At 34.3% G+C, this 13,794-nt stretch overlaps 1 protein-coding gene and 2 pseudogenes across 1 annotated transcript in view; all 3 read left to right on the forward strand.

Annotated features, from left to right (window-relative positions):
• LOC121970481 (G-type lectin S-receptor-like serine/threonine-protein kinase At4g27290) overlaps positions 1-4,678 on the forward strand; it is a 40,591-nt gene extending 35,913 nt beyond the window's left edge. The window contains exons 2-8 of the mRNA XM_042521241.1: positions 1,361-2,569; positions 2,799-2,930; positions 3,017-3,147; positions 3,241-3,451; positions 3,675-3,912; positions 4,021-4,171; positions 4,274-4,678. Of these exons, the coding sequence (XP_042377175.1) occupies positions 1,361-2,569; positions 2,799-2,930; positions 3,017-3,147; positions 3,241-3,451; positions 3,675-3,912; positions 4,021-4,171; positions 4,274-4,615 (2,414 nt within the window). The 3' untranslated portion in view covers positions 4,616-4,678. The remainder of the gene's footprint in view (positions 1-1,360; positions 2,570-2,798; positions 2,931-3,016; positions 3,148-3,240; positions 3,452-3,674; positions 3,913-4,020; positions 4,172-4,273) is intronic.
• A 6,703-nt stretch (positions 4,679-11,381) lies between these two features.
• LOC121974118 lies at positions 11,382-11,508 on the forward strand (annotated as a pseudogene).
• A 6-nt stretch (positions 11,509-11,514) lies between these two features.
• LOC121973924 lies at positions 11,515-11,692 on the forward strand (annotated as a pseudogene).
• The last annotated feature ends 2,102 nt before the right edge of the window (positions 11,693-13,794 follow it).

Raw genomic sequence — 13,794 nt, forward strand, 5'->3', positions numbered from 1 at the left:
TCTCATAACAATGGCAGCCTGACGGATGTCCTTTACTACGAGACAAAACCCCTGTGTAAAGGCGAAGGTTCCTAAACAAGAAGATGCCTTCACGACCAATAGCAGCACGACAGGTGTCGAGGATATACGACAAAACCCACCGTCTAACTTTTTCTGACAGGATGGCGGGTTCTGGAAGCAAGGCGGGTGCATAAAAAGGAGGAGATTCCTCGTATGCGGGTACGTGCTCTGGTCATTTTTTCACAACTTTTCGTTTTAGTCTCTCTGCTTTTTCGGGAAAAAGGACCTGACTTGAGCGTCGGAGGGCCTGATCCGGGGAGGGAATCGTCTGAGTGTGTGCAGGGTCCTGCAGCAGCGTCAGCCGCCCGTGGGAGCCGAATCGCCCACGACTTTCCGTCAACAACCAGGCCACCGCGACCAGCCTCCGTCCGACTCAGCCTTCGGACAGGATCACTTTTTATTTCTATTCTCTAATTAAATATATTGGATACTAATTTATCTAATTATTTATGATATTTTTAGATATAACAAATCTAAAAATGAGTTTAATTCCTCTTAAATTTAACATATTAAATTATAATATAGTATATTTTCTATCAAATTGAGTATGACTCTTTTTACACCTCAATTGGATGAAAAATACATTAGATTTTCTTTAAATGGTGCTCAATTAGATGGAAAATATACTAGATTTTCTTCAAATGATATTGAATTTAGAAGAAATTATATTAAGTAGGAAAAAAATCGTGCTCAATTTGATAGAAAATATACTCGATTCTAGTTTAACGTGCTGAATTTAATAGGAATTATACTCATTTTTAGATTTTTTGTACCTAAAAAATATGAGAGGTAATTTTGATAGAAACTATACTCGATTTTAGTTTAAAGTACTAAATTTAAGAGAAATTATAATTAATTTTGGAATTTTTGTACCTAAAAAATCTGAGGACCAATTAGAAAGTCCTGTTCAATTTGATATAAAATATACTCAATTCTAGTTTAAAGTGTTGAATTTAGTAAAAATTATATTTATTTTTAGATTTTTTATATCTAAATATGAGGGACAATTTAATATAAAATATACTCGTTTCTAATTTGAAGTGCTTAATTTAAGAGAAATTATATTCATTTTTGAAGTTTTTATACTTAAAAAATCAGAGGGGTAATTAAGTAATGATATTTGTATGAAGGAATTGAAGCAAATAAAATTTTATATGTAGAGTAATTTTTTTTTAAAAAAAATAGGGATTATATGTAAAATTAAAATTGTGATTGATTTTTTTTTTTTAATTTTCTATTGTTATTTGATAAATATGTCTTTAGATATTTATTTATTTATTTATTTACGGTGTTGGTACAGGAGATACAATGAATCAGAACAGCTCACTTATATATGGACAGACCTTAACATCGACAGGAGACTTGTTTCAACTGAGCTTCTTCAGACTAGATAATAATAATAGTTCAGCGAAGGGATACTTGGGAATCTGGTACTGCAATCTCACACCGCAAGAAGGCACTGTAGTATGGATCGCCAATCGGAATAACTCTGTCAACACATCCATAGCATCCTTCAACCTCACTTCCGATGGAAATCTAATCTTATTTGAGGAGGACAAAATCGTTTGGTCGACGGGAACAAGATCCACTGAATTCAATTCTGCACGCTTGCAGCTTTTAGATTCTGGAAACCTCGTTCTGAACGACAGCAACTCGATTATATGGCAGAGCTTCGATCACCCAAGCGACAGCCAGACGTATCTCCCTGGCATGAAGTTCGGATTTGTCAAACGGACCAACACATCACGGCGGCAAGTGTCATGGAAAAACTCCACGGATCCTTCTCCGACAGACTGCATCCATATGATTCGTGCTCTACCTATTCCGGATTTGGTCATTGTTAACGGATCCGCCAAATACCATCGCAGCGGCCTATGGAACGGATATGGGTTCGTCGGCTATCCATCGATAGCAAGGAACCAGGTGACCAACCCAGCAAATTACACGTTTGTGTCCAACGAGAATGAGAGCTATTTTATGGCTAATTACAGAGCCTCACCGACGCCGGTACTGATTCGGTCAACGTTGTGGGCCAATGGAACCATCCAGCGTTGGTTTCTTGACAGAGGTGGCAACAGAGAGTGGCAGCTTCTGTCGTCGATTCCGGCGGACGAGTGCGATATGTACAATCTCTGCGGCCGCAACAGAGTGTGCACCAAGAAATACGTTGCCGTCGAGTGCCAGTGCTTGGACGGGTTCGTAAGTATTACGGAGAATGGAAGAGAGGCCGGATGCGAGAGGGAAAAGCCTTTGAATTGCTCGTCGAACCAGTTTTCCAAGGTGCAGAACGTGAAGGTGCCCGACACTGAGAACGCTACACCACGAGGAAGCATGAGTCTCGATGACTGCAAGAATTTGTGCTTGGATAATTGCTCATGCGTGGCGTTTGCGATGATCAGTGGATCTTATGGATGCATAACTTGGTCTGGTGATCTGTTGGATCTCAGAAGTTTGGTCGATGAAGGAGATGATTTACACGTTCGGCTTGCAGGAGAATTGGATCACCCAAGTACGATTAATCAAACGTCTGTCTTTTTTTCACTAATTTATCCATTAACTTGTTTATTCACTAAACCTTTAGCACTTTGCAGTCAGTTTTTTTTTTTTTTTTTTTTTTTCTTTTGGAAGACTAATCAAATAATCAATTTGCTTTATTATCTGCCATTAACTTGTACCATGTTACAATATCTCTTTGAGACATCTAATGAAATTTGTATCTATTTTTCATGTTTGCTTAGGTAAAAACAACACTGGGAGAAGAATTCTATTTATTGTCATCTCTATTGCTGCAACACTGTTATTCCTTTGTGCCTTTTTTATTTACCGTCAAAGAAAAAAAGCAACAACACAAAGACAGAAACGACATGCAGGTATGGCTACTGAACTATTATTATATGGTGTTTTGAACATATATATACCTGCTTATTCTTTACTACGAAAAATATCTTTTGAACAGATCATAAAGATCAACATGAAATAAGAGGTGCAGAATCTCTATTGTTTGATCTGGAGGCTATTAGGATAGCTACGGACAACTTCTCTGATAGAAACAAACTAGGAGAAGGAGGATTTGGGCCTGTTTATAAGGTCAATCTTAAGATTTGAGGAATGTTATATATAACTGTGAATGATTCTTCGACTTGATAAATGAGTAATAATTTTGGTGACACTTGAAAACAGGGAACACTGGAGAACGGAGAGGATGTTGCCGTAAAAAGACTTTCAAGCACCTCAGGACAAGGACTGGATGAATTAAAAAATGAAGTGTTTCTGGTATCCAAACTTCGGCACAAAAACCTTGTGAGGCTGTTGGGTTGTTGCTTGGAATCAGAGGAGAAACTACTCGTTTACAATTATCTTGCTAATACAAGTCTTGACAAGTTTTTGTTTGGTATAGTTTCAGTCTTTGTTTTTGCATGACAATATCCTCAATTGATGGTTATCTAAGAGTTTGCTAATCTAATGCCGTATTGTTCAATTCCATTATCTAATATATGTTCTGAGATTGATTGTGTTATATACAATTGGTTAAGATTACATGAATAGTTTATCCTTCATTGCACACACCATGATAGTTGAAATTAGTAACCAAATATTACATACAAATGGTGCAGATAATTCAAAGAGAGAACAGTTGGATTGGGCAAAAAGGTTTAAGATCATTGAGGGCATCAGTCGAGGACTTCTTTATCTTCATGAAGATTCGCCAGTGAAGATTATTCATCGGGACTTAAAAGCCAGTAACATATTGTTAGATGCAAATATGGATCCTAAAATTTCAGATTTTGGTCTTGCGAAGTTTTTTGGTGCAGACGAAACCCATGGAAACACTAAAAGAATTGCTGGAACATTGTATGCAAACACTCTATTTATCATTGTTGATCAAGTTTAGCACTTCAAATAAACAGAAAATTTCTTAGAATAGAGAAAGTCTCAATGTGTTTTTCTTGTTAATGATAGTGGATATATGGCACCGGAATATGTCATTCATGGACTATTCTCAGTTAAATCAGATGTGTATAGCTATGGTGTGTTAGTCTTGGAGATCTTAATTGGTCGGAAGAATAATGGTTACCAAGGATCCGAATATCCGATTGAACTTGTTACTCATGTAAGTATTACTTTTCCCTTTTGATTGAGTGATATGCATTTGATACACAATTTATTCAAATGAAGTAAGTTCTTAATTACACATGCTATCATCTCATTTTAGGTGGTTTGGTGCCATTGGATCCAAGGAAGTGCCTTGCAAGTGGTTGATCAATATCTAGTTGAACAATGTCAAGCTCAACAAATATTAAGGTGCATACATATAGCGTTACTATGCGTGCAAGATGATCCAATTCAAAGACCCACCATGGCCAATGTTGTGCTTATGCTCAACAATCACTTTGTCGACCTTCCCTCACCTTTAGCACCAGCATTTCTCAATAACTGTAATATCACCATTGAATCAAATGGCGTTCTAAGGAGAGAGAATTCCAGTGGAAGCAAGGGAATTCTAATGAAAATTTCTGAAAATAGTGTCTCAATCTCTGTGTTGGACCCCAGATAATAGTAAAGTTCACTTCATGTTTATATATATATATATATAGCTGACTCTTGATTGAATTGCCAATATTATTTCAAGTTTATGCTTATTTATGTAAAGTTTAATTGAATATTTAGCTTCAGTTTTATTCTAACATGTATTTGATATAGTTTAGGTAGTGATTCGTAGTTAAAAGGCCAAAAGAAACTATTTTGCTTAAAATAATTGAGGATCAAATGTCAGCATTGAAATGCCTAGATTGCATCAGAATCCAACACAAGGACATATCAGGTAGCTAAGGAGTCGACCAAAGATATTCTCAATGTTAAGGATCAACCAATAAGAAAGATTAACCTTATTTTATACATGATCTCCACCTCAAAGGCAAGTAAGGTCATCTCTGAAGGAGGAGAGGCCATTTTGAATAGCTATCAGTGAAGTGATCAGCTGTCTTTGATTGAGTAATGCACTTGATTAGTCATGATAAAGAATACAAGTTTTGCAGCTTTGACAAGAAATTATCTAATCTATTCTTTGTTTAAAGTTCTAATAACTAGATTGTATTGAATGACTCAAACCAAATAAATGAAAATGCCAAGCTAGAAAGATCCTATCATTTTTATAGTTTAATTATGATTAATTAAGATTTCTTTTAGATACATACTAGATGAATACTGAGGAAGAACAACCCAAGCTGTTGCTGCTATAATTTCCAGCAACTGGAAAAGAAAGAGCTGCATCTTGGCCACGGAAGTTTAATGATTTGCCTTGCTTGCACCTGCAATCTACTACTGCATTTGTTTGACAAAGTTACTCTAGTTCTATAAATATATTTCAATTTTTAACACCTTTAAGTTTGATGATAAACCAGGAAGTCTCTAATCCACAGACTTGTCTCTATTCAAACATGCATCACTGTGGAAATAGAATTCTAAGTCAATAGTATTTTTTTTTTTTCACATATCCTTGGCTCTAAATAATTATTATCAGATTTAAAAATTGAAATGAAAGTTCTTGTCAATCCTTTTCAATAATAATGACCATGCCATTCACCTTGTTTAGAGATAGCATAGCAAGATTCAAGACAAGAAAAGTGTGTTATAGTTAAAACGGTTTTAATCATTCAAAACTAGAATATTCAGTTTTATGTCAGGTTGACCATCTAAAAATAGAATAGTAAAGGCAAATAAAACTAAATAAAATCAAATAAAAAAATATGAAAAAATTGGTTTCTTGGATTTTTGTTTTAATTTAAGATGTAAATGCATATATATCAAAATGGTAAACCAATTAATATATCATTTGATGAGTCTTTGGTATGAAAAATTAAAATGCATTTTATTTTCATTTTAAGTTTGGTTTTAAAAGCCTATCAATTTTGGCTCAGGTCAACTTGGGTTTGAAATTTTTTACAATGCCAATTCAATTTTGTATAAACTTCTTTAGTAAATAGATAAATGAATCATGTCGACTCAAGTACTATGAATTAAAGTTAAGGGTGTGATACCTTGCAGAAAAAAAAATTCAACTCAAACCCAAATAATTTGGTTTTATTACTTTTGACCAAATTGATACAGTTTTTCAATCGATCAAAGTATAATCAAATTTGGATTTGCAATGCAACTTAACATTAGTTTCACAGAGGCGAGGAATTGATGCTCTGCTGCAGTACATGTTCTTGAAAACCTTTAAAGAGTAAAGATGAAGAGTTTCAAGAAGAAAATTTAATAATTTGATCTAAAACAGAGTTATAAGAGGAGATAAAAAGAAGAAGAGGAAGAAAATTTAATAATTTGATTTAAAAGAATAAGGCAAATCCTCATCTTCAGATCCAGCAGCTCTTTCTTTTTTGGTTCCTGAAAACAGTAGCAGTGACCGCTCTTCATCCTCGGCCAGTCCTCATCTTCAGGTACGTTTAAGAAGGAATTAATCCTAGTTCAGCATTGTGGATTGTATTAATTTATTTTAATAATCTATAATATTTAATTTTACTAAATATTTAGAAAATTCAACTTATTTTGGACTTCACCAAATATGCATCCCTTTTGTTCTTTAAATCCTCTCTTTTCACTCGACTTGCTTCGTTTAATCCATTCTTATTGCTTAAATCGGCACTGGAATAGCAAGGTCTTTTGGGTTGAAAATATTTGGCAATAGTATAAAATAAAAATTAATAAAATTGAGCATAAAAATATTAGACCGTCAATAACATTATATAATTTTAGTTAAAATATATAATGATCTCACAGGGTTCAAAATCAATAAAAATAGATATGTTTGGTTATTCAGTTTACTGAAAAATCAAATCAAAAATTAATTTGGTTTGATTATCAATTGATCAAAGTACAATCAAATTTGGATTTGATTTTCATTTGGCTATCCGAGGCAACTACTGAATATTTACAATAATAATAATAATAATAATAATAATAATAATAATAATAATAATAATAATTTAAGTAAAAAAAAGTGTTCATATGAATATTATCATTATACTAATAAAAATAATCTAACCTTCCAAAAGTAACTTATCAAATTGAAATCATTAGCAATCCAATCAAACTAATCTTCTATATCACTATTCAACTATATAATTATTTGAGGAATTAATTATGAAAACCAATTTCAAGCATAATAAAAGGAATCTTCTATATCACTATTAAACTAATCTTCTTTTCATTTCCTGGGAATTGTTGAAGCGGAAGCATTCTTCATTCTTGATCAGGACTAGGCTTTTGGTATCTTTAAGAAAGAAATCTAAGTCTAGAAATAAATTATAACCCCATATTTATAGGATTTTATTCATATTTTTTTTATTGACTTTAATTTGTGTAGAATGATCCGGAACAGTTCGCTTATGTAATATCAACATGAAGCTTGTTCTAGCTGGGCTTCTTCGATTTTATCACAGTTCAGTGAATCGGTACATAGGAATCAGGCATGACAATCTCACACTCAGAGAAGGTAATGTAGTATGGATCGCCAATAGGACCAAGTGCTTCAAGTTAAGTCAAGCTTTGAATATACAGTATCTCCTTTAAGTTGGTCGAATAGGTTATCAATTTTTGATAGAGGATATTTGTTTTTAATTGTGAGCTTATTCAATTCCCTATAATCGATGCACAATTGTATGTTGTCATCCTTTTTCTTTACGAATAACGCAAGTGCTCCTCATGGTAATGTACTTGGTCTTATTTGCTTCTTATCAAATAGTTCTTGGAGTTGTTCCTTGAGTTCCGCTGGAGCCATTTGGTATGGAGCCATTGAAATTGGCATGACGTTCGACACTAAATTGACCCTGAATTTGATTTCTCGATCAGGAGGTGACCCTAGTAGTTCATTTAGAAAAATATCTGGGAATTCTCTTACTATTGATATATCTTCTACTCTTAACTCAGAGTCTTCCTTAACCACACTTATCATTGCAAGGTATACTTCTTCCCCACATTTCATGACTTTCCAAGTTTGAGAGATGGATAAGAGAAATTTCCGCTCCTTAGTTTTACCATGGAAAATAATCTCCTCTTGATCCAGGGGTTGTAGTCGAATGATCTTTGCATGATAGTCCACTAATACATGGTTTTTAGTTAGCCAATTCATTCCAAAAATCATTTCGAATTCTACCATATTGAGTTGGATCAGATCAGTCCTAAACCCGTGATTTGTTATTTGGGCACTACAATTCCTATATAGTGTGCATGTTTCTAAGGTCTTATTTGCTGGTATCAGTATTTTATAAAATTCTTCTAGGTTTTCTGGTTTAGCCCCTACTTTCTTCAAATCTCCTAGAGAGAAATGAGTGTGTGACACCGCAATCAAACAATACATAAGCAGGTAGATTGTTGATTAGAATGGTACCTGACACGACATCATTAGCTACATTTGCTTCTTCCTGGGTGATGGCATATACTCGGACATTTGTGGCTACCTTGTTATCTCTGTGATTCCTTGCACCTATACCATTGCTTGGACCTCCACCCTTTCACTTCGGATAAGGACATTGAGTAATATGATGTCCTACTTGTCCAAATCGGAAGCATGTTCCTGCCTTCTTGTAGCACTCCCTAGGATGTCCAATGCTGAAGTGGAGCATGTCTTGACCTTCTGGTTGGTTGGAGAAGGTGTAGGTCTTCTTGGTTGGGGGTTTGACAGATTTTTCCTTTTGAACATATTTGTCCATTGCTGGAGGAGCCTTGACTTGTGTGGGATCTTTTCAATCTATTCTCCTCTTCTCGTCATTTGATATCGGTCTCGGATCGAATTGCTGCTCCCATTAACTCTTCAAAATCCCTTAGTTTGAAGACTGCAAGAGCAAATTAAATTCAGTTGTTCAGACCCTTCTTAAAACGATTGAGTTTTAACATCGCATTTGCCATAATCACTGGAGTAGGTTCCTAGTGTGCGAAACTTGGATGAATACTCCACTACTGACATATCTGGAGTTTGAATAAGATTTTCAAATTCAGTCAGCTTCTGAAGTCACATGGCAGTTAGAAAATATTGCCTCAAGAAGGCTTCTCAAAACCTTTGCCATGTGATTGGCGCCTTTTCAGACATGGAAGGTGCAACGCTGTCCCACCACTTTACAGTTTTGTCGACTAGGAATGGGGTTACAACTTCCAGTTTAACTTCTTTTGGAACTTCTAGCAATCGAAGGTGATTCTCTATCTCCTTCAACTAGTTTTGCTAACCTTTGGGTCTGAGTTCCCATCAAAGCTCAGAGCTCTTGCCCTCAAAAGGAATTTATAATGATGTTTAATCCCAATGGGCTGAGAGGCTGATGGTGGTGGTTGATTAATAGCTAGGTTTACCAACCCTTAAAGTGTGGTCACCACTGTTGTTGTTATAGCCACTAGGTCTTCACTATTACATGCCTCGTTGTCATTTTCTCTTGGGTAAGTGTAGTATGGGTTACAATTAGCTTGTGGTGCCATTTTATACAAGATCATGAGATTTTAAGAATAGTTGTGGGATGCGTAATGTAATGATAGGATAGAGTAGAAAAGATCGTTTTAAATGATTTTAATACATAAATAAATAAATAAAATAACATAATATTAAAATATGAAGTAATATATTCTAACTCTCAAATATCTATTACTTAGTCTATTATCTCTATATCTCCTAAATCCTCTTCTTCCATAGGGTCCTACTCAACTCGGTAGGATTGCAAGGTCGGATTAGATTGTTTTAAGTCAGGTTTCTTTCTAGCTATTTTCTTCTCAGTAGAAACTCTACCCAATCCGATTATGAGAAACCTAGCTCTGATACCACTTAAATGTCAAACTTTCTGACCAGGGATGATATCAGCGTTGCTTTCAAATTCAAAATTCGAAAACAACTAGCCTTAGTAATATACCAATTGTCAAAGCAAATTAGTCTTTTCATTCCCAAAATAAATAGTACACTATTTTACCATTCGAACGAATTAAATTACATTCACTTAAATTAAGAGTTCATTATTGCAACAGAATTTTAATTTTCCATCAGTAATTGGAGCAGATTCATCATCCTTAGAACTCCATTTGCTCTCTATCCTCGATTTCATTCTTGGTTCCAATTTCGTCTCTAACTGAAATGGGATGTAAGGGGTGAATAACTATGAGTCACCTAGTAAGTGAGGGATAAAATGCAAATACAACAGTTCTTCAGAAGCAATAGTTTTTTAGTAGTAAAAAAAGTAGTTAAGTCAAAACGGAAATATACATAGGCACTGAAATTAAATCATGCTCCTCATGGCTTAAGCTGATATCATCCCACTAGAATTATCCCTCCTAGAGGAGACGTTGTAAATCAGAAGTAGTTCAGAAATCAGAAGTGTTGAGAATACGTATCTCTACCATTTAGTTCATAATTAATTTAGTGCCCCCAAAATGCAGTAATGATGTAATATCTAGTAATTGGTAATAATAGTAGTGTAACAAAATAATTTTCAAAAAATAAAATTATCACTTTTAAAACTCATAATTTGCATAATAAGTCCACTTACCGAAATCCTTGGAAGTTGATACGACGATGGGAAAGGTGGAATTCTTGAAATACACTTCTCTTCATTGTCAAAATGATTCTGCCAGGCATATGTCTTCTTTTCCGATCAAGTTTTTCTGTAACTTTCCCATGGTTATTTATAGGGGTGACATTTTGATCTCCACCAACCCCACTATCTCCACTAACCCCACTATCTCTACCAACACCCTTATCTCCACTAACACCATGATCTTCACTACCCCACTATCTCCACTATCCTATTCGAATCATGGTCTTTACAACGCTCCTCACGCAATCCACTTGGACTCAGGCTTTGGGTTTGTTCAACGTTTGTCTCAGGCCTTCGACATCAACTTCATCGACTCGACATTAAGAGCACTTAGCAACTTGACAAATCGGAGACTCGATAAATTCCCTCTCACAAAATTAAATTACATTAATGTCCTTTTTCCTTTTTATATTGAAAATAATTTCAATGTTTATTAGTAATTTCAACAGACGCATCAATTAGGGATCCAGAGTTCGAGACAATTATATGTATTATTGGAAACTTTTGTCATTAATCAATTAGGGATCTAAAGTTCAAGACTCAGTTGTAGTGTATTATTGAGATTTTTTCTCATTAATCAATCAAAGATCTAGAGTTCGAGACTCAGTTATGGTGTATTATTGAGAATTTTTCTCCTTAATCAATTAAGGAATATGCACTATCATGATTCTCTTCAATTTCACATCTTAGAATTGACAATACTGCGAGCGAAGAAACTTCTATAAATATCTTGGGACGGCGACATTAAAAATCATACTTTTCTTAGCTTTTTGGCTAAGATCAAGTATCATATTAAATTAATTTTTTATGAGGGAGAGTTTGTTTTAGTAGCATACTACTGGGGTTCTTGAGTGTACCCTATGGATCTGACACACGCTTACTAAGTCCAATTTATAGGTCTTTTGGTTAAGATCAAGTGTAGTATTTGTTCTTATCAGTTTAATATATGATATAAAAAATTAAATTATTTTTTTATAAGGAAGAGTCTGTTACAGTAGTTTGCTGCTGGGATTCTCAAGTGTCGCCTTTGCGTTGCACTACTACAGGGATTTGGTGAACCCTTATCAATTCTAATTTATAGACTTAGGGTACTAATTTATGCGTATTCATGTATTATATTACATATATAATGTGGGTACGCGATGGATAAAGATTCAACCCAAAGTTCATTGATTGAGATGTTTCTCTCAAATCAATTGTACATATTTTTTTCACGCATAGTCAAAAGAGCTATTTTTATTTATTATTAAAGCAATGCTTTATTTCGCTTATTTTAATTTTTTTAAATAATTTTATTTTCAATAATGTTATAATAGTTTTCAGATTGTACATAAAAAAACATATATTTAAAATAAATTTTAACCATGAAAAATATTCATCATAAATCTACAACCAAATTATTGATAGAAAAGAAATCGTAGCTACTCAATAATGAAATTAGTGATAAAAGAATTTATGGTAAAATTAATAACAAAAAAACTCTTGTCACAAAATTCATGGCTAAAAAACTTTTTATCGTAAAATTCATTATAAATTAGCGACAAATTTTTAATTCATAGCAAAATTTATGATGAATTCAAAATTCATCGTCAATTTGTAACGAATTCAAAAACCATTGCAAATTTTGTGGCGAATTCATAATTCATCGCAAAATTTATGGACGAAATTTAAAATTCATTGCAAACTTACCTTAAATTTTATAACTAAATTTAGAGATGAGTTTTGAATTCATCACAAAATTTGTAATTGAGGGACGAATTCAAAATTCATACATAATTTAGAAGGAATTTGTGACAAATTCAAAATTTGTCCTTAAATTTTGGGACGGAATTTGAATTCGTCCCTAAATTTAGGGACGAATTCAATATCAATTCAATATCCGTTCCCAAATTTACGAAGAATTTTTAATTCACCCTAAAATTTAGGGTTGAATTCAAAATTCATCGCAAATTTTGTAAGTTTGTGATGAATTCAAAATTAGTCCCTAAGTTTAGGGATTTATCTAAGTTTCTGACCCAGATAACTATGATTTTGTTACACTATTTTGATTCATACATGCATGATTTGATGTCTTGTTCATAGGTTAAACTCATATTTACATCATATTTCATGCATTGCATTTAATCTTGGACTTAATTACAAATTGATTTATTATCATGGTATTTGATGCTAATATTTTGATATATTCTTTGTAGACATTAAATGGATCATAGACCCAATCAGATCATATCAAATGCACTCAAATCTAGGGCTAAACAAGACGATCAAGTCTTAGAGCAATTTGGACCATCCATTGAAGATCGGAGAGATCTGAGTCATCCGTCAAGGATCTGGTCCATCCAAGACAAGAGGAAATACATCACCGCCATTAATCAAGATCCAGAGCTTTTGATCCCAATCTGAGAAGTTTGAACCGTTAGATGAGATCTGAAACATTCTGAACCTTTGGATTAGATTGGAAGAGGTTTAAAAGTTGAGAAGCTACAGTGAATCAGGGAGTTCGACATTTTCTCCTCGCGATTTTAGTCCTGTTCATCATCTTCTTCCTTAGCTATGTCCGATGCTCCCATTCCACTTCCAAATCTGATAATTGAATTTCTTCATCTTCGGCAGGCTTTCAACGATCCGACGACCAACAATCGAGGTGCGGATCGAGATCAGTGGGTGTTCCCCGATCTGTGATTTTTCTTCCGCGATCCACCGCAATCACAGATCAGTGGGCGTTCTCTAGATCCGTGGTTTCCAGTTATTCATAGAGGCTCGAAGGGTGTTCCCAGAAGCTTCTATATCAGTTCCTCCTCTATCTTCGTTTGTAGCTATTGAATCGATCCGATCAATCGATTGAAGCTCTGCAATTCACATTAATCCTCTGTTCTTTGGAGACTGGAGAATTCAGGTGATTCCAAGCTAGTTAGGGCGTTCTCAGTAGCTTTGGGCATTCCCTGAATGAGCTGGGAGTTCAGCAGTTCGCTGTTGATTGCTCGAAGCGTGTTCCCAGAAGCAATTCAGTGACACGGCAGAGAAGAGAGGTTTAGTTCCGAATTTGGTTGTGGAATGCAATTTATTCTTGTTTTTCTTTTCATTTCTTATACCTTTGCTTAGATCTGATGATCTGATAATTTAGACTGCCATTTACTTTCTATTTTGAATTTCTTATTTCAGTTTA

Source organism: Zingiber officinale, chromosome 4A, assembly GCF_018446385.1.
Source record: "Zingiber officinale cultivar Zhangliang chromosome 4A, Zo_v1.1, whole genome shotgun sequence".
Lineage (NCBI taxonomy): Eukaryota > Viridiplantae > Streptophyta > Magnoliopsida > Zingiberales > Zingiberaceae > Zingiber > Zingiber officinale.